Raw genomic sequence first — 20,265 nt, 5'->3', positions numbered from 1 at the left:
GAATCAGTTATACATATACATATATCCCCATATCTCCTCCCTCTTGCGTCTCCCTCACACTCTCCCTATCCCACCCCTCTAGGTGGTCACAAAGCACCGAGCTGATCTCCCTGTGCTATGCGGCTGCTTCCCACTAGCTATCTATTTTACATTTGGTAGTGTATATATGTCAATGCCACTCTCTCACTTCGTCCCAGCTTACCCTTCCCCCTCCCCATGTCCTCAAGTCCATTCTCTACATCTGTGTCTTTATTCCTGTCCTGCCCCTAGGTTCATAGAACCAGTTTTTTTTAGATTCCATATATATGACACAATTTTATAACTAGAAAATCCAAGAGAATCAACTGTAGAAATAGTTTGATTAATAATAGGGCTTAGACTATCACTACTTAATGCTAAAGGCAATGAATATTCAATCAATAAATCATGGGGCTATTTGAAAAAAAAAGTAGCACATCACCTCATAATACACTGAAATAAATTCCAGGAAGTTTAATGAATTAAGCCATAAAAATATAAAGGAAAATATAGGTTAATTTTTCTCTGATTACTTTAAGGAAGGACTGTTTAAACTTTAAACAATGAAATAAGTTACAAATAAAAATGTCAAACTACTGTATGTAAAAAGCAGTAAAAAGAATAAAATAAAAGGCAAACCAGAAACTGAGAGGGAATATTTTCTAGAATTATGACAAATGTTGATACCTTCATCTTTGTTTAAAATTCATCCACATCAGTAACATGCACACTTAAAGTGACAAATAAATAAAATACACTGACCACTAGACCAAATATTCCTGGAAGGCAGGGACCGTGTCTTTTTATTCCTAATACCCAGCACTTTGTGCTTATTAAATATTTAAGTCAACTGAGAAAATATTAAACCATATGCAAAAAATGGCCGAGTAATAAAAAATTGTAAATTAAAACTATTTTTTATCTATAAAGTAAGCAAACCTAATGGAAAAAATAATATTCAATGATGATTTGAGTTTGTTGAAGCAATCATTTTTACCTACAGTTGGTGGAGATACAATGAATAAAATGCTAATAAATGGCATTGTGGACAGATAAAAGTAAGAAAGGAAAGAATCCAATTTAATGTCCTATAAAAAGGAGAATGTTTTAAGTAAGCAACAGCATATCTAAAATGAAACAGTATTCAGTCTTTAAAATGAGAGTTATAGAGTTTTAGGCAATTTGGGATGATACAGGTAGCAAAACATTCAGTGAAAAATCAGAATGTAAAATTAGCATATGTGTATAGGGCATACGAGCACAATTGTGTGAGCATTATAGTTGAATGAAGGCCGAGATGAGATATGCCAAAATATTGAGAGTAGCTGTCTTTATGCCATGAAGTCAAGGTCATTTCTCCTTTTTCCTTATTTTCTGGAGTTTCTCTCTAAGTAATACCATTAAAAATAACCTTTAAAAAAGAACCAGTTAAGGGCTTCCCTGGTGGCGCAGTGGTTGAGAATCTGCCTGCCGATGCAGGGGACACGGGTTCGAGCCCTGGTCTGGGAAGATTCCACATGCCGCAGAGCAACTAGGCCTGTGAGCCACAACTACTGAGCCTGAGCAACTAGGCCCGTGAGCCACAACTACTGAGCCTGCGCGTCTGGAGCCTGTGCTCCACAACAAGAGAGGCCGTGATAGTGAGAGGCCCTCGCACCGCGATGAAGAGTGGCCCCCGCTTGCTGCAACTGGAGAAAGCCCTCGCATGAAACGAAGACCCAACACAGCCAAAAATAAAAATAAATAAATAAATAAATAATCCTTCCCTCTATTAAAAAAATAAATAAATAAATAAGAACCAGTTAAGATAACCACAGGATTTCAAGGAGGCTTTTGTATAACAACTTCATACAAAGGATAAAATTAAATACTTCAAACTTCCCTGGACTCACATGTATTTTTCAACGAAACTTGGGGAAAATATATTCCCTTACATTGTGACAATATCACACCAGTAACTGAGCTTCCCTTTCTTGTTATGACATATCCCTCCATTGTTTCTGGTGTTGAGTGCAGCACAGGGCATCGATAAGGACAGAGACTGGCTGGTCTCTCAACCCATACCTACGCAGTGGCCAAATTTTGTGTCTAAATAAATAAGTAAATAAAGTAGCTAGGCCACAGGAAAAGTAAATAAAAGACTATTTACAGACGCATCTCTGAGAGTTCCTGAGAAATCAGGAGTCTGCCGATGAGGAGAAGCGGCTGCTCAAAGCAAGGCCCTAGCTGACCTCCAGGGAAAGCCTATTAGAGGAAAATTAAAGAAAACCTTTGATAAAAATAGAAGAGAGCCCAGGAGAGGCGAAGGCCATCCGCGTGTGGCACTTTACAATTTCAAAGCACTTATCTTGATGATATCAGTTCACCTGATGTATACTTTACAACAGACAACTAATGAACGTTGTCCTTCACTTTTTACAGATGAGGAATGGGAGCTTTTTAAAAATATATATTTCTATTGTTTAATTTTTTAAAAATTGAAGTATAGTTGATTTACAATGTTGTGTTAGTTTCAGGTGTACAGCAAAGTGATTCAGTTACACATACATATATGTCTATTTTTTTTTTAGATCCTTTTCCTTATAGGTTATTACAAAATACTGAGTCTAGTTCCCTGTGCTGTTCAGTAGGTCTTTGTTCGTTATTTATTTTATATATAGTAGCGTGTATCTGTTCATCGGAATGGGAGATTTGAGAGGTGAAGTGAGTTGTATAGTGGTCAGGGTCGGTCCCGGGCCTCTTTTGGGGTCTGGCCTGACCACCCTACTCTCTGACTACCCCTTGCTGCTCTTGTGCAGGGGTCCACACGGCGTGCCTGGTCAGCTGAGAAAGGGGAAGGGGGCTCATCAAAATACGGCCCATGAGGCGTGTTGCAGGGACCTGAAATACGCATCTGAGGATATGGTCAAATTAATCAGTGACTTCTGCTGTTTGTAGAGGGGGTGGGGTACTAGAATCAAGGCAATGGGCCGTCAAGAGGGCGTAGGAAAATTAAAAACCAGCATGGGAGGTAAGCTGTACACAACACACTGTGGTTTCTGTATATACATCGACTCAGCTGGAGAATAATTCTGGCCTCTTGAAAACCATTAGTGTCAAAGGAGTGCTCTGGGATGATGAAGAAAAATAATGTTTTACTCTGCTCTTTATTATTACCATCAGTAAACTAGGAGGCAGCAGGACTGGGGCGTGAATGAGCTCAAGGAGGATGTTAAGGAAATCCTAACATTCAAGTTACAGGCTGAGCCACAAAGAGCACAGGAATGAGGAAAACAGAGGTAAATCATTGGACAAGTTGTTCCAGACATAACTAACAAAACCGACATAAATAAATAACTTGAACTAGAGAGGATCACTGCAAAATCCTGAGGGAACTCAAGAGTGAACTGGAACAGTTGGGAAAAATAAGTGACCCGTGGTGACCTCTGCCTCTTCTGCTGACTTTGAATTTTCCCACGAGAGTTTAGGGAAGGGATATCGTACTTAAAAAAGACTGTTTCCCTGGAGATGTCAACCTAAAATACGACCATAAACAAAGAAGCAGTCAAAATCTGAGGAAAGAAAGTTACAGAGAAAACCCAACTTTTTCTCAGCTTTACAGAAAGGCACATGGTGGTGGCCCTGGTGTCCTGGGATTACCACACGTGAAGAAAGATAATGGCACTGAAAATTGGATAGAGGGTCTACCGTGTGAAGGTAAACCTTTTAAAAAGGGATTAGGATGCTGTCGTTGGAAAGTTGAAAGCCAACAGGCTGTAATCACAGTCTATAAAATTATAAAAGGTATGCATTAAGTCAATGGGGGCAGACAATTCATCAAATCCAAAATACTTAAAATAAGGAGTGGCCCTTTGAAGCTTGGAGATCAATATACATAACAGAGAGTTTTAATCACATAGGAGGATACAGATTTATGGAAGTGAAAGCCAAAAATATGGACGGATTCATAACACACTGTTTAATCACTAGGTAGTTGGGCTTGTCTGGGAAACCAGGACATTTTAAACTTATGAGAATAGGATAATGTCCATGTCTCCACAGTGGTAAATTAGAAGGTAGCAGAACTGGAACGTGAGTGATCTCAAGGAAGTGAGCACGCTAACAGATGTCTTGCTTCCTAATCATCCCTGAGCCGTCTGAATGTGAATGAGTTACTCTTTCCAAAGTGCTATGATCTTGCTAGAGCTCAGAAATAAACAGATTGGAAGGTCTGTGCCAAGCCTTGGTCAGACGGGATGGGGAGGCAGGAAAGAAAAGTAAAAAGGGTGGGAAAGGGGAAACCGGAAGCATTGAGATGGCAGCCCGGACTGTGGACTTTTGAGTTATCCTGACATCTAGTGGTGATTGGTGGGAAAAGCATGAGGAAGATTAAGGCAGGTTTTAATCCCTTGGGAACTGAGTCAGAGGTCGGGCCAGGCTGGGCTCCAGTCCTCAAGTGTTCCTCCCACACACACTCCTCGAGAAAAAGGATTAGTGTTCGCCTGAAGCTAAGAAGTTGCGAGTACGGCTGGGTGACTCGGATTACGAAGAAACTATTGTGCTTGGGTTTGTGAACCCGCACAGGTGCACACCCACTGCTGCTCTAGGGCAGTGTGGTGCTGTCTGTCTGGGGCTGCCACTCCAGCCTGAGTGCGTTTTAAGGCTTCGAGGTGGAGAGCACCTGGGAGAAGAGGAGGAAGGGGAGCACGTAGCACTGATATATATATTTCTGGGGATGCCTCCATGTTGTTACAATGACGATTCCATTCGTTTAGCTCAAGGGATTGGCAGTGCTGGTAGATGAGAGGCTGGAAATCCTTAAAATTGCAAGGATTTTATTTCATCACAAAGCACAAAGTCAACCCATATTATCATCAAAAGTGAATTGAGCCACAGGAAGGGCAAACTAATGACAAACTTATTGAATCAAATCTAGCATTTTGTATAGAAATTAAATCACATCACTTTTAAAGTCTCCACTTGGTGGCATTTCCCCAGATGGCTGTCACCTTCACCGAACTCTCAGTCTGTTCAAAGAGCTTTTATTCCATTACGGATACACCCATGTGCTCTGGGTTACTGCAGGGCATGTAACACCAATAAAAGTGCGGGCACAGTACACCGAATGGATTTCTAGAGACTAATATCTGTTTCTTATATACCTTGGAGCAGTTTGAATGTGCACAATAAGAAACTGGGAATGGCAGATGCAAAAAAAAAAAAAAAATTCGAGACAATGGTTTTGACGTATGAGATTGAATAATGGGAAGTTTTTCAGTCAAGGGCAAATTTAAAAATACATGTGATTATGCCCCTACCTCGGTCTGCACCATAGACATCCGGTATGACCGCATTTCTGACACCAACCCTAGGATGTCCACAAACTCATGATCCCGGATATGCTGCAAGAGCCTGTCCAGGGCAATGAATGTTCCTGTCCGGCCGACTCCAGCACTGAAAAAGAGGTTCCGACACACATCACTTAGCGCTTCTACACTGTTGGAAACAAACTGGCGATGAAAAAAGACCAAAACCAAAACCAAAAACCAAAAGCACACCAAAACTACATGTACCATCATTGAGAAAAAAAGATGAAATTGACAATATTTCCCACTTAACTGATGTTTAAGTATGCACTTGTGGTTGATGTGTCTCCTAATGCCACAGTTCGATCACTGCGACCTCTCTTAGAGAGGTGTGGGTCTGCCTTGGCCACACCTGCCCATCCCGCCCCCCAGGGTTTCTGTTCCTTAGGAAAGTAAGGATTCCATATGGAGTCTCCTGGAGAGTCAGTTCCGGCCCCCCAGGGAGCTGATACACGTAAACAATTCCAGTCTTCTGAGTAGCCTCAGAGTTAAGCCCTCACACCCAGCTCGAAAGTTTAGTTGAGATGCCCCCCCACACACCCTAGTTCTAGGGCTGGGGCCCTGGTAATTTGTGCGTCTTCAGCCCTAGGTCAAGTTCATCGTCTCAGACCTTCCTTAAAGTGTGTCTGCCCTGCTAGTGGGTGCTGGTCGGCTTCATTCTTCCAGATAGTTGCCTCAAAATCAGATTTAATACTTGGACCCAGTCTCTTCCAGTCCCCAGATCCCAGGGCTCAGAGCATAGAGGGAAGTGGAGTGATATGGGTTGACCAGTCCTCCACCACAGTCCCCAGGGTCACAGTTCAAGTCAGCTGTCCTTTTCCTCCAATCATCACTCACAGGCTGAAGTGCCAACTGGTTCTGAACTCCGGATTATGAGGGAATATGAGGAAATAGAAATCAAAACCAATTTACAAGTGGGATTTGCTGGGAGAGAAATCCAACAGGAAAAACCATGAGTTCAGAGCCCTGGTTTGCTTCTTCTACCAGACAATTCTTCCCTCTTAGGATTTATCTTCTCAGATAAAATGTTCTGTGTCTGGGTGAACACTTGCAAAGTCACATCCAGAACTATACCTGCTACCCTGCTACGTGTGTGAAAGGAGTCCATGTGTTTGACCCCAGGGTTGAGCAGCTTTATTTTCTGCTCTTGGAAAGAACCATTTTGAGATGAGATAATTTCATCTGGTGAAGCAAAGCTTTTGACCTGGGAATGACTGACAGCAAGGGTAATCTCCCTAATCAGAACCTTGGTAGCTTATGAAACATTTTTCTTTCCAGGGAGACACATTCCCTCTCTCTCTCTCTCTCTCTCTCTCTCTCACACACACACACACACACACACACACACACACCCTTAGCCATTCTAGTTCACAGACCAAGGTACTAGATCCAGGATTACTGGCTGCCAATGCCTCCTCTGACAGCTTTATCCCGCTTCTATTGCTGATACACAACAGGAGTGCATTTATATCCCCGGCTCTTCTGAGGCTGCATAAACATTTCACAACAACATTATGTCACACTGCTGGATTTTGATGGAGCTTTGTTCACATGGTAGGAAAGAAAGCTTAAATTCAAAGATAACTCTTTCTGTAAGGGATTAGTGTGGTCCTTGATTTTTGATAATGCAGTAGATCATATAACCCCTTTTATCTGCACCATCTGGAAATTTAGAGATAATCTGGAAGAGAAATCTAGCAAATATGTTTATCTTCATGAGCCGAATGTTTTTATTTCACCTTTCCTTCAACTTGCTTTTTATGTCTAGTTATATTCCTCTGGGTTGTGATTGGCTATTTTTAATTTGACTTTGTATTTGGCTCTGTTAATAACCCCACAGAATCCTTGATAGGATAGGGTCCTATCACACGGTGCTTAAAAGCCCGGCCTTTGGCGACGGGTGTGCCTGGATTTGAATACTAACTCCTCCATGTTCTGGATGCATGAACTTTTGTGATTCCCTTTATCTTTCTACTCCTTAGGTTTTTTTTTTTTTTAATCTGATAATGGCAATAATATTATTAATCTCAAATAGCCGTATTATAAGTAAATCATGTATCTAGTAAGACTTCAGTTAATCATACATTTTAAAAAATTGTAACTGATTTAACTCTTAATTCAGTCTGATCAGCGGTTTAATGGTGGGCAATTTCCTCCGTGATTTCTAACCGACAATGCATTTGATGAGGTTACCTGCAGTGCACGATCATGGGGCCTTTGCTCTTTGTCGCTTGCCGTCGGACCATGTGTACAAACTGCAGGATGCTTTCTGCAGCGTTGGCTGTGGGCACCCCATGATCAGGCCACGCAGTGTAGTTAAAATGCATCACATCCTGCACCTCGTCAGCCTTTAGGAGAAAAACAAGCGTTAATCTCTCAGTCCCCCGTCAGGATGGCTCAGGCCTCCGAGGCAGCTCACAAGCGATGGTAAAGCCATATTTCACTCCTGGTCGGTACATCTCCCTTTCCAGCTCTCAGCATTGTGTCTGGCACAAAGCAGGCCCTGAAAAAAAAATACTAATTGTATAAAGCTTCAGATCGTAGGATAAATAGGTTAATCCATGCCTCTGTGGTGATAAGAGCTTGAGCAGATCAGGGTCTGCATCCTGGCTCTGCCATTTAGAAGTTACATCAGCTCTGGGCAATGAATTAAATGCTGGAAGATGCTGTTGGTGCCCCGCTTGGGTCCACTGGGCCAGGCTGTTGCACCCCCTTTCCCTGGCGCTGCTAATAGCATCTAGCTGCACCCCGCTCCTTACAGGCGTCTGTCACTGAAGGGGGAGACCTTGCTGGGAAGTGCCTGAGAGATAGCGTTCTCAGGCTGAGGGCAGCCTGCAGCTAACGAGTGATTGATACTGGGGCACAAAAAGTCAAGATGGGACACCTCTACTGTCCTATCCTGCTTCCTTTGTCCCTGGACAGATTTTACCCGACATTACACTTTCAAAAAATCCCCTATATAACAATCCTTGTCTTGGGATCAGATGCTAGGGCAACTGACGAAGACAAACTCGCTGAATAACAGTGTTCTCTCATTTGAAAATGGTCTCATGATATCTTTAACAAGGGTTGTTGTGGAGATTGTGTGATTGTGTTTGTGAAGGACGGTATCTGTTAGATATCCTCATCACTACCACAGCACAATTACTACCACTTGCTGTCATCCAGCTCAGTGCATTTCGACGGGTGGTTCTGGGAATCCCAGTAAATGGGTATGTTTTGTAAATTTTCCCATTCATATGAACCCATATACCAAATATATTGTTGTTCCCTCTGACCTGCGTAAATATCAGCTAGGATGTGCGTCCTCCAAGATTTACTTTTTTAAGAAGTCCCTACTAATTGATAAGCATAAGGTTTTAGTCTGCTCTTGCTATCAACTATCAGAAATAATCCAAATCCAAGCCTCACAAAGATCTAGTGCATCCCTCACCCCTCAAATTTGCTAAGACCCTAGAATCCACTCAGGAGATAGAACACTATATCATACTTTGGAAGAATTTGGTCTGGCTATGAGTTTGGAGTTAAAGTTTAGGTTTTCAGGTATTAGAGAGAAATGAATTTCAAAGTGTCAGTGGTCTTGGGTGAGGTAAAAATTAGAAATATAAATAAATGTATAAATAAAAAAATAATAATATTTGTATAAATATAAATGTCAGCACTTCAACTAGACCCACTGTCTCCTTGGCCTAAGGCCACACGTCCCCAGCCGTACGCAATGTCTCTCTCTATGAGCAAGTTCAAGGGCTCTGTCTACGAAACATGGAGTATGAAATCTGCAAAGATGCTGGCCAGCCTCACTGCTGTCTTCAGGAAGTATGGCAAGAAAGTAACTCAAGCATAATAAATTACCCAACACCCGGAGGATTTGAGGATACTCTATCCCCAGATAACTTTGGTTGCCCAGAAAAATTCACGAAAATGCTCGCTCTTTCCAAATGCGGATCACAGGCTGAGCACAAGACTCATACATTGTAGGATATGTGTGTTTTGATAAAAGAAATTTTTACATATTGAAGTATGGGAAGTCATTCTGGGCTATACATGAGTTAACTTGAATTTCATGCTAACCAGAACGGCCTGTTTGTGGCCTATCAAACATACATTGTACACTTACTTTAATTATTAAAGAAAAGGGTGCGTTGGCCAGAAGTAAAGAATGTCCATGTTGAAAATAAATACCCCTCTTCCTGGGATGCCCATGCTGGTCCTCCTTCCATAATAAGAGTCCCTTCCCAGGTGCCATACTGGCTTGCTGTGTATGTGCTGATCTGGATTTTTTTGAAATCTTGAAGGAATGTATCCCTGACTTGTTTAATATTCCTTGTTCTGACAAGATAGAAAACTGTGCTGAAAATCATGCTTCTCCAGAGCAGTTCTTCAGAGTTATCTGAGAGGCTGTCTTCCAGGCTCTAGTCCTCAGTGTGGTTCAAATAAGTATTCCTATTGTAGATTGTTTATTGGTTATTTTCATTGACCAAATATATACATATACATACATACATACATATACCTATATATATATAACTATATTAGAATATATATATTCTAAAATGTATCTGAAAATGTATCCAGCTAAAATATGCAAGGTGGTTCAAAAGTAAGAAAGCTTTAAATTGTGATTAGTCTCTCTGTAGCTGCAGGGCAGAGGTCTTGTATCAGATGGGTGATTCCTGTCAGCTGAATAGCAAGGCACAAGTAATGGGAACAAACAGGTTTTTGCTGGTTTTTAGCCTCCAGTTCTTACTCAGTTCATGCCAAGTTTCAAGTACTGGAAAGTGACAAATTTTGTGTTATGGTCATTTTCCTCCTTTCCTATTAAATGAGAAAACCCTGCTGGTTACATCTTACTTAACCATTCCAAAATTTCTCATACTCTGATTTCCTCACTTGTGTAAATTTATCTGGTTGTACTCTGAAAATTTCCACATATCAACATGGAGGGAATAAAGAAGTATATAAGCAAAAAATGAAAAAAATAGAAAAAGGTATTCATCAGCACAGCACAGTGTTCTTTGGTAATTTAACCTTCGTTGCAGGAGCTTAAAATTTAGATTCTACTCGTTTATGGCCAAAAGGGGGCGCTCTGGGATCAGATGCTTGCAACTACTGTATTAAAAACCAGACAAGTCTACTATTCAGCGTTTTATTCCTATGTTTCAAGCCCTTCACATGGTTGTCATTGAAAAGTTATTATTTAAGACCAAGGACAAGAACATAGTATTGATCACACAGTGATCGATGTCACTTTTCCCAGTCAAGGGAGCAGACATTATTTTTGCTTTGCAACTTTTTTCTCCCAGATGCAAAACCTAGGGAGAGATTTACTCTGTATTTGTATAGCAGTTTATACTGGCTTTCTGAGTAAAATAGCCAAGAAAGAAAGGAGAGTTCAAGTGGAATTGAGATTGTCAAACATTTTCTCTGATGGCTAAGTCTGTTGATGTTTTCTAAGTGATTTATTATTTTTGAAAACATTCATTCACTGATTTATTAATTCCATGAAGATTTATTAAGTGGCTAAGGGTTAGGATTACAAGGATTATTAAAACAGGGTACTTGAGTCCATTACAGTACATGGGACTTGAGTCCATTACAGATGGGAAGGCAGACATGAAATGAGAGAATTATAACCATGTATGGTGCACTGTGATGGAGTGATATACATGAAACTAGAGCAGGAGAGGAAAGGGAGAAAGGTCTTTTGAGACTAGGGAAGGCTTGATAAAGGAGCGAACATTTGAGCTGAAATTCTGAGTAGGAGTGTGTTTAGGGAACAGGAAAAGATGGGCATTTCAAAGAGATGGAACAGCCTGGAGCAGCTTGTTAACAGTTACACTGGGATTTGCCTAAATTCTCAATGTAGCAAAAGCCGTTGTTAACTAGTAGTGGTTAAGAGTGATTTGTTTCTTGTAAGTATCAATAAATGGCGAGTTAATGAGTACGTGGGTTGCAATGATATGAACAATCCTTGCTTCCATTGCCTATGTTAAGGTCATCAAGCATTTTCTGTAAAGGGCAGATAGTAAATATTTTAGATTTTGTGGATCATACAGTCTCTGTGGCAACTATTCAGGCTTGATGTAGCACAGAAAGAGTCATAGAAAATCAGTAAACAAATCTGTGGCTATGCTTCAATAAAATGTTATTTATGGACATTGAAATTGGAATTTTATAATTTCCATATAACATTTCCTGTGAAATATTATTCTTCTTTTAATTTTTTCCAACTTTTACAAAGGTAAAACTCATTCTTAGCTCATGGGCTTCATGAAGCAGGGTCTTTTGTTCATCCTCTGATCTACACTGTGAGGAAATGTTGTTTCTAAGCAGAGAAGCACATTTTAATGAGGACTTTAGTATTAAGTCTGTCCTCACCAGAGACCATGTTTAGGTGGAGAATACTAGTAAAACTTCCCTCCTGTTTTCTAGGGCTGCCCTCAGTGAAGAAGGAACCGGAGTGACTGCGGTTGATGTCAGCACCTCGCCTGGCCCACAGACATTCAGCATAAGCTCAAAAGGCTGCCTGTCAGCAGAGACTTAGCCGTCCTTACGGGAAAAATAGACTTTTCTGACATTCTAACAATCAGAATTCAATAGCATTTCAAAAGAGCTCGGAAACCATGATGAATAAGGTCCAGAAGTACCTTAGAAATAATAAAAGCCAAACTACAACAAAATAAGGGACAAAGCCAAACAAAGCAAAATAAAACCCAAACCACTACATCTAAAACTAAATTTTAATTTATAATGCAGGTGCTTGTATATCCTAAATATACCCATATATGGTTAATATAAGTAGTGACAACACTTCTCTCCTCAGTCATGCCTGGTGGGCAGTGGGTCACCGTGTCTTCTATTACCCTGGCTGAAATCTGAGCTGGAACAGTGCAGCCTTCTGATTCCATCTCCTCGGGCTCTCCAGGGTAAGTATTTAGTCCACACCATTCTCGAGGAGTTAGGAAACAAGCACATTACACGTGGGATTTTTGTCTTGGAGGAAGCCGTGTTGCCAAGTCTGAGGTGCTCATAGTCTCCCATGAAGGGGGATTGGTCTCCTGACCCTGGGGGTTCCCTCAGCGTGGGGGCAGCTCCTGAACCCACACTCTGTGACTTACATAGTTGATCCGGAAGTGTCTACAGGCCCAGTCATCCTGCCCTTCCTCTGAGATCATCTCCACTGTGACATCTCCATAAGCTATGGGTTCTTCCGTGAATGGCCAGTAATGGTCACATTTCACCTGAGGGGACAATAGCACAACCTTTTAAAACAAACAGGCTAGGGAGGAAATAGTCTGTACTCATTTAGGGAAAGCGAACGACTTGCCTCTGAAGAATTGTATAGGATTATTGTGAGGATGAAGAATGAAGCAAGTGGAATAATTTCCAGTAGACAGTAAGCATTTAATCCATGGCAGTGGCTGGCACAGGCTTTGCTGTGGGGCTGACCCCACTAGGCACTTACCCGCCTTTTCTCATTACACTGAGTGAGCATGACAATAATCTGAGACTTCTGTTGTAGGACCATCTTCCAAAAGTCATTTCTGGTTTCAGGCAGAGGCCCCTGTGTGGCAATATACTCCTGGGGTGAGTTGTATCCCTGGAAGGTAAGTGACAAAGTTGTCACCTAAGGAGCTACAGTCAACACCAAATGCTGTTTCACACAAATGAGAAAAAACTGAAAATTTACTGGGGATATAATGGCAAGGGATCACGCAAGTATGTAATGTTTTCTCCTTTTTTCATCAAGGAGGCAGTCATAGTAGCTGACTGTATAAATCCATATGATTTTACACATTTTTGGGGGGGAAGCCTAAAAATCACACCCACACCTTTTTACAATAACAGCCACTGTCTTTACAGATACATTTTAAAAGCACAGGTGCTCAAGTGGAGCCCTTTGAGTTTGGTTGCTGACACTGACATTTAAGTACAAGAAAGATGATCTTTAGTATAGTGATCTACTTTCAATTTCACTAGTCCTTTTCAAAGAAATTTGTATATTACTAGTCTCTGGGCTTCTTTTTCTCCCTATTCTTTATTCTAAAATGGAATAATGGAAACTGTTCTTTAGAGTTGGAGTGCTTAGTGGAGAACGGCTCTCTACTGAACTGTTTGACACATCCCTGAAGCCCTAATAGTCTTCCACTGGCTGGGTTAGAATTTGGACGCCTGATTTTTAAAATTTTTAATTTTGACTACTTACAGGAATGTAGTTGGCATTGATGTAGTCTGCACCTTCCTCTTCATTCATGGAGATTAATCTCACTCGGCTAAAGTCATCTGTAAAGCATAAGGAGAAAAATATTAAAAGTCAGAGTGGAAGGGTGCAGCCACTATGGAGAACAGTATGGAGGTTCCTTAACAACTAAAAATAGTTACCATATGATCCTGCAACCCCACTCCTGGGCATATATCCAGAAAAATGAAAACTCTAATTCAAAAAGATACATGCACCCCAATGTTCATAGTAGCACTATTCCAAGACATGGAAGCAACTTCCAAGACATGGAACATATTCTGAACCCCAAGGTTCACTACAGCATTATTCACAATAGCCAAGACATGGAAACAACCTAAATGTCCATCAACATATGAATGGATAAAGAAGATGTGGTATATTTACACAATGGAATATCACTCAGCCATAAAAAAGAATGAAATAATGCCATTTGTAGTAACATGGATGGACCTAGAGATTATTTTACTAAGTGAAGTAAGTCAGACAAAGACAAATATCATGTGATATCACTTATATGTAGAATCTAAAAAAAAAAAAAAATGATACAAGTGAATTTGTTTACAAAACAGAAACAGACTCACAGAAAGAAAACAAACTTATGGTTACCAAAGGGGAAATGGGTGGGGAGGGATAAATTAGGAGTTCGGGATTAACAGATATAAAACAGAACAAATGAACCAGAAAAAAAAAAAAATCAGAGTGGAAGGAAGACTTGTCAAGACAATTCTGTACCCAATATCTGTACTCAGTACCAAGTCAAACCGGTCAGTGATAGGGTAGGTAGATAAAATTTATTTTAGCTTAGTATTTTAGCCTATCTCAATCTTAGCTTCTGGTTTAAATAAATATATAAATATCTCCCCACCAATATTTCCTCCCCTCAGCCCTCCTGTCCTTGAAAGAGTGGTCTCCAGGTTTTTTGGGGATTGTGGAGAATATGTACAGGAACTAAAATATCTGGTAGGTTGCGTGTAAGGCCATAGAATGTAGCCTAAACACAGGATTTCCATTTCACTCAGGGACATCCAGAGAATTCACTACTTTTGGGAAGCCTCGAGAAGAGAAGATGGAGTTGATGGTCTTTTTGTAAATGGACTTCACATGAAAAAAGTAAATCCTGAAATGTGTACAGAAGTAAGGTGTTGTAATGATAATACTACTTAATTTTGTCAAGAACCCTTTTAAAGGAGGGAGTTCTCTTTCTAGAGCTTTGTACTTTTCCCTTCTTTCCCAGCTCCCCCTAGAGTGTAGCAGAGAGGAAAGTTAAATCTATATTGGAATGTATTTTAATTGTCCTGTACGTACTTTATATTACTTTTTCTTTGTTACTATTTAAAAAAAATTTTATTGGAGTATAGTTGATTTACAATGTTGTGTTAGTTTCTGCTGTACAGCAAAGTGAATCAGTTATACATATACATATATCCACTCTTTATTTTTTTTTTAAGATTCTTTTCCCATATAGGCCATTACAGAGTACTGAGTAGAGTTCCCTGTGCTATACAGCAGGTTATCTATTCGTTATCTATTTTATATATAGTAGCGTGTATATGTCAGTCTCAATCTCCCAATTTATCCCTCCCCCCCTTATCCCTTGGTAACCATAAGTTTGTTTTCTACATCTGTGACTCTATTTCTGTTTTGCAAATAAGTTCATTTGTACCCTATTTTTTAGATTCCACATGTAAGCAATGTCATATGATATTTGTCTTTCTGTGTCTGACTTACTTCACTCAGTATGACAAGTCCTAGGTCCATTCATGTTACTACAAATGGCATTATTTTGTTCTTTGAATGTTGCTTTTATTACAAAATGCTAAGGAATGGCAGAACTTGCCAGAAGTAAGAAAAGAGGTTTTTTCACACCTTGCACTCCCTTTCCATTTGCCTCCTTCCATTGTCAATGAATTGACTGAAAATAGGTTATGAGCACAGATTATCTTGTCCCTACTTTGGCTAATACTTTTTGATCTCCAAAAAGCCAAATGGTCGGTCTTTTCTGTTCAGATACAATTTATTTAAAAGCATATTTATTAAATTTTCCTACACATGACAGGATCTAATGACATCAAAGCACCAATGTGATCAATGCAATCACAGAGATGGCTTTGAAGATACAGACCATTACTGGGTCTGGCCAGAGATTCCTGAAACTGATTAATCTTCAGTAACAGCCCTTCAGCCTTTGGAAGACATGAGTAGGATTGGCATTACTGACAATCTTACATGGTAGGATGTTTGTGTAGCGATTTTTACATCGGTTCAGTGGAAGGTCTGCAGCAAAGTGTGGAATATCCAGTCCAATCAACTTCAACTCCTGTAAATGACAGAGAATAGATTTGAGATTCCCATACATGGTATGGATTGCATTATTGTTCACATTGGTTTATTGCTCATACTGGATTATTCTTCACTTCCTGCCTGTAATAGAATGATCACAATTATCACACCCCCTTTGCTTTATGATGTCACAGTGGCTCCCTTTTGGGGCAGAGTGTACTTCTCCATCCTACTGTTGCCACCTTGCTTTTGGCCAGTGAAATTGGGTAGAACTCACGTCCAATCAGAAGCTTTAAATGTGTTTGCTCATCTTGGTTTGCTCTCTTGTGCTTCTGCCATCTGCTTGCAAAGAACGTGCCCAGGAAAGCTACTGGTCCCAGGATGAGAAGACACGTGGAACAGACCTGACTCTGACCCACAGCCTGAAGTAGAATGATCTCATTTGTCCCACAGAGCCACAAGTGAGAAAAATAAGTGTTGTAGGTCACTGAGATTTTGAGATTGTTTCTTATATAGCATTATTGCAGTAATAGCTGACTGATGTAATACATAAATACCTTGTATAGCTAAGTGATCACTTGGAGAAGGTAAGAATTATGTACTTTACACTCAGGGGTATGGAAAATTTGAAAACAGAAGTAGGTTTCAGATTTTTGGAGGTACCGGGTAACTGAAATTTATGCAGTTTGCATAAATATTTCCTATGCTATGAGGAATTGTAGGTATTTCTCCTGAAGGCGATGAGCTTTTGAGAAGGTAGAAAAGGAGAGAGTGAGGAACAAGAAGTAGGGCACATTCTCCACGTTACAAGATATAGGATTGACAGTCACTAAAATCTGGTAATAAAACCCCAAAATAAGGATGGCGCAGTAGTGGGTAGGCAAACCCTTCCATGAAAATAGGAACATCCAAATATCTGTTTGTGTGTATCATTACTCTTATAAATTCTATTATCAGAAGGTGCACTGATAATGCAATTTTTATATAAACAGACAACAAACATACTTCAGAAAATCTATGTTACTGGAAAAGGGGGTTTCTAAGCTTCTATGACACGTGTCTGATAGGAAACAGGGGTTGGAGTCAAGCCACCTGGATTTCTCTGGGGGCATCAATTATTCTGTGGTCTACATAAATGGTGCTCCTTGGAATTGTGCAGCACATGACCAATGCAGCAAATCCCATACAAATCCGAGGGCAATATTAGTAAACAGTCTGTCTAACCACCTACGAATGGGGTTATATATATGGTACGCATTTTTCTATAAGACTATTAAGTGAACAAGTAGAGACACCACTTGCTGGAAATTTTATTTACTTGTATGGGATGCTATTCTTCATGATTCCTCCCAATTATTACCTTAAAGAATCATAAGCTGGAGGAATACTTCTCTGGGGGAAGAATTTTGGAGAGTCTTTGAAAGAGTTTTGAGGGGAGTTGGAGACATTTGATGATGTTTTGAGAGATTGAGCAGGGAATTTTTTTGGTGTGTGTGCCTTCAGTGTCTTGATTCAAGTGCCCATGCAAAGCATATGTTGTAGACACCCAGTTCCTGGGACGTCTGCTACGTCCACATAGAAGTTCTTTGGTAGCTTAGTGTGTGTGTTTAATGGCATTGGAATGCAAGCTGCAGTCAACATGGATGAACTGATCTAGTTGTCCGGATTTCTCTCTTCCTTTGATTTCTCACCACTGTTGGCTTTCCAAGCTCACAAAATTACGAGCTCTTGGCCCAAGTCGAAGTCAGTCTTAAGACCAACTATGCTGACTTTGATCTTCAGTTTACAAATTTAGAAGTTTTTTTTCATCTCGGGCAAAACCCTTGCTTGCCAAATGCCCTTAAACAGAAGCTTGTCATTTTTCCTTTATAACTGTTTTTTCCATTTTAAAGGGTTGTCAAAGACTGATTATATTATTCTTATAAGAAACAAAATTTATTTTTAGCAAACATCAACCAAATCAGTGTTCTTTTTAGGTTAGCTCCTTTTGGCAGCTATAAGCTTACTTAAATGATGCTTCCATTGCTTAAAATATTTTGGAAATCTACCTCCTTTGGGGAGTGTCTTTATAGATAGTTTGTCAAAATATTTGGCTTATTTTGGTGGACCGCTTATAAACTGCAGGGTCTTGAAAAAGTATTTCCACTCTCATTAACATCAGTTTAATTATCTGTAAGACAGGGCTAGTAATTTTTCCATACTTCACTGGTGTATAGTGACTATCAAATACAATGATTAAACTCAATAAATATTAACGCAGCACTATTGATCATGATTGTGAAATGCTTCCATTATGATTCTTTGTTTGTTTTGCTTTGCCTGGCTCCATAATTTCTCCTTCCTTTGCCATTTGTGCTAACTGAACAACTCTCCCCCCAAAACCCCCACTTGAGGACAGACTGATAAGCCACAGGAAAAGGCCTCCAGTACAAAAAGAAACTGTGGAAACAGATTGAGGCTGAGAGCTGGAGCACATATGGAAGATGACTAACTGATAGAACTTTAATTGTGTGTTGCCTCCCTGCTGTAAATGCCCTAAATTGATAAGAGTGATTTAATCGGCTGAATACTGTAAATGTAAATTGCCAAAGTTAAATTGCAGCAAAGCAGGAGTGGCATGTATACACAAAACGCCTTGCAATCTTTTGTAATTTAGCCTGTCACTAAGTGGAAAATCAAATACTAAGTTTCCAGCCCAGTAGCTTTGCAGTTATTTTTTTGCCAACCACATGGAAACTCCAGAGGCTTCAATCTTCGTGAAGGCAAAGTATGAGGTGATGGCCTGAAACCAACATAAATCATTTCTGAATTTTCTTTTGCCAGTTTTGTTTCTAATATAATTTATCATTGTGGGGTTTTTTCTAGGTTACATAGTCATCCATAGTGTTGAATGATAATCCCTCCGAAGATATGTCCACGTTGGAACCCCCAGAACCTGTGAATGTGATCTTACTAGGAAAAAAGAGTCTTTGCAGGTGTAATTAAGAATCATAAGATAAGATCATCCTGTATTATCTGGGTGGTCTCTAAATGTAATGACAAGTGTCCTTATAAAAGAGAGAAGAGGAGAAGCCATATGAGGATGAAGGCATTGATTAGAGCTATACAGCTATAAGTCAAAGATGCCCAGGGCCACCAGAAGAGGCAAAGAAGGATTCTCCCCTAGAGCCTTCAAAGGGGGTGCATGGCTTTGTTAACGCTTTAATTTTGGACATCTGGCCTCTAGAATTGTGAGAGAGTACATTTCTGTTGTTTTAAGTCACCAAGATTATGGTAATTTGTTGTGGCAGCCCCCTAGGAAACCGATACAGTCAATGAAGCCAATGGCAGTGTGTGTTGCGTTGGCTGTGTTTGAAGCATACGGTCTTGAAAAGCAGGGCACAAACACATGCACTGAATGCCTGGGTTGCCATAACAAAATACCTTAGGCTGGGTGGATGAAACAGAAATGTATTCCTCATAGTTCTGGAAGCTAGGACATCTAAGAATTAGGTGCTGGCAAGGTAGTTTTCATTATGAGGCTTCTCTTGGTTTGTAGATGGCCACCATCTTACTGTGTGCTCAGATGATCTCTTCTTTGTGTGTACATGGTGGGGTTGGGGAGAAGAGAGAGCAACGCCTCTAGTGTCTCTTCTTATGAGGGCAATAATTTCATCATGAGGGCCCCATCCTCATGACCTCATCTAACCCTAACCACTTCCCAAAGACCCCATCTCCAAATATACCATCACACTGGGGCTTGGACTTCAACATATGAATGTGGGACGGTGGGGGGATACCTTCGTTCCATAACATGTACCACATCTTCTCGGAAGAGCACAAGCTGTATTCTGGCTTTAGAGTCTGTAACAACGTCAACAGGTGATAAGCACTTGTTGTTCGCTTTCGGATGAGGTTGGACATTAGAATCAGATGAGATAGATGACTAGACTACAGGACAAGTCAGGAGAAACAATGTGACCTGTGTTGTTGACATAAGAGGTTCCATCTATGGCCAGTGAAAGGTCCAATGGGATTGGGCAATGGCTGGTTACTTTTCAGGTAAACGCAAAGGGAGAAGAAAGGATTTAGAACAAGGTATTTAGTGATGTTCTGTATTAGTTCCCTAGGGCTGTCATGACAAAGTGCCACAAACTGGGTGGCTTAACACGGGGGTCCCCAACCCCCGGGCCACGGACCGGTACCAGACCACGGCCTGCTAGGAACCGGGCCGCACAGGAGGAAGTGAGCCTCGGGCGAGCGAGTGAGCAAAGCTTCACCTGCCGCTCCGCATCGCTCGCATTACCGCCTGAACCATCCCCACCCCCACCCCCACCCCCACCCCCAGGCCGTGGAAAAATTGTCTTCCACGAAACCGGTCCCTGGTGCCAAAAAGGTTGG

At 40.6% G+C, this 20,265-nt stretch overlaps 1 protein-coding gene across 6 annotated transcripts in view; it reads right to left on the bottom strand.

The window, feature by feature from the left end:
* The window catches only part of PTPRO (protein tyrosine phosphatase receptor type O), a 232,996-nt gene that overhangs the window by 7,428 nt on the left and 205,303 nt on the right, over positions 1–20,265 (bottom strand). For all 6 annotated transcript variants that reach the window (XM_068559856.1, XM_068559850.1, XM_068559852.1 and 3 more), the window contains 6 exons: positions 15,832–15,922; positions 13,570–13,646; positions 12,829–12,963; positions 12,482–12,604; positions 7,557–7,711; positions 5,316–5,451 (listed from right to left, as the gene is read on the bottom strand). In XM_068559856.1, coding sequence (XP_068415957.1) covers positions 5,316–5,451; positions 7,557–7,711; positions 12,482–12,604; positions 12,829–12,963; positions 13,570–13,646; positions 15,832–15,922 — 717 coding nt within the window. The remainder of the gene's footprint in view (positions 1–5,315; positions 5,452–7,556; positions 7,712–12,481; positions 12,605–12,828; positions 12,964–13,569; positions 13,647–15,831; positions 15,923–20,265) is intronic.

The sequence above is a fragment of the Eschrichtius robustus genome, chromosome 13 (genome assembly GCF_028021215.1).
Source record: "Eschrichtius robustus isolate mEscRob2 chromosome 13, mEscRob2.pri, whole genome shotgun sequence".
Classification (NCBI taxonomy): Eukaryota; Metazoa; Chordata; class Mammalia; order Artiodactyla; family Eschrichtiidae; genus Eschrichtius; species Eschrichtius robustus.
This window is presented reverse-complemented; position numbering and strand designations above follow the sequence as displayed.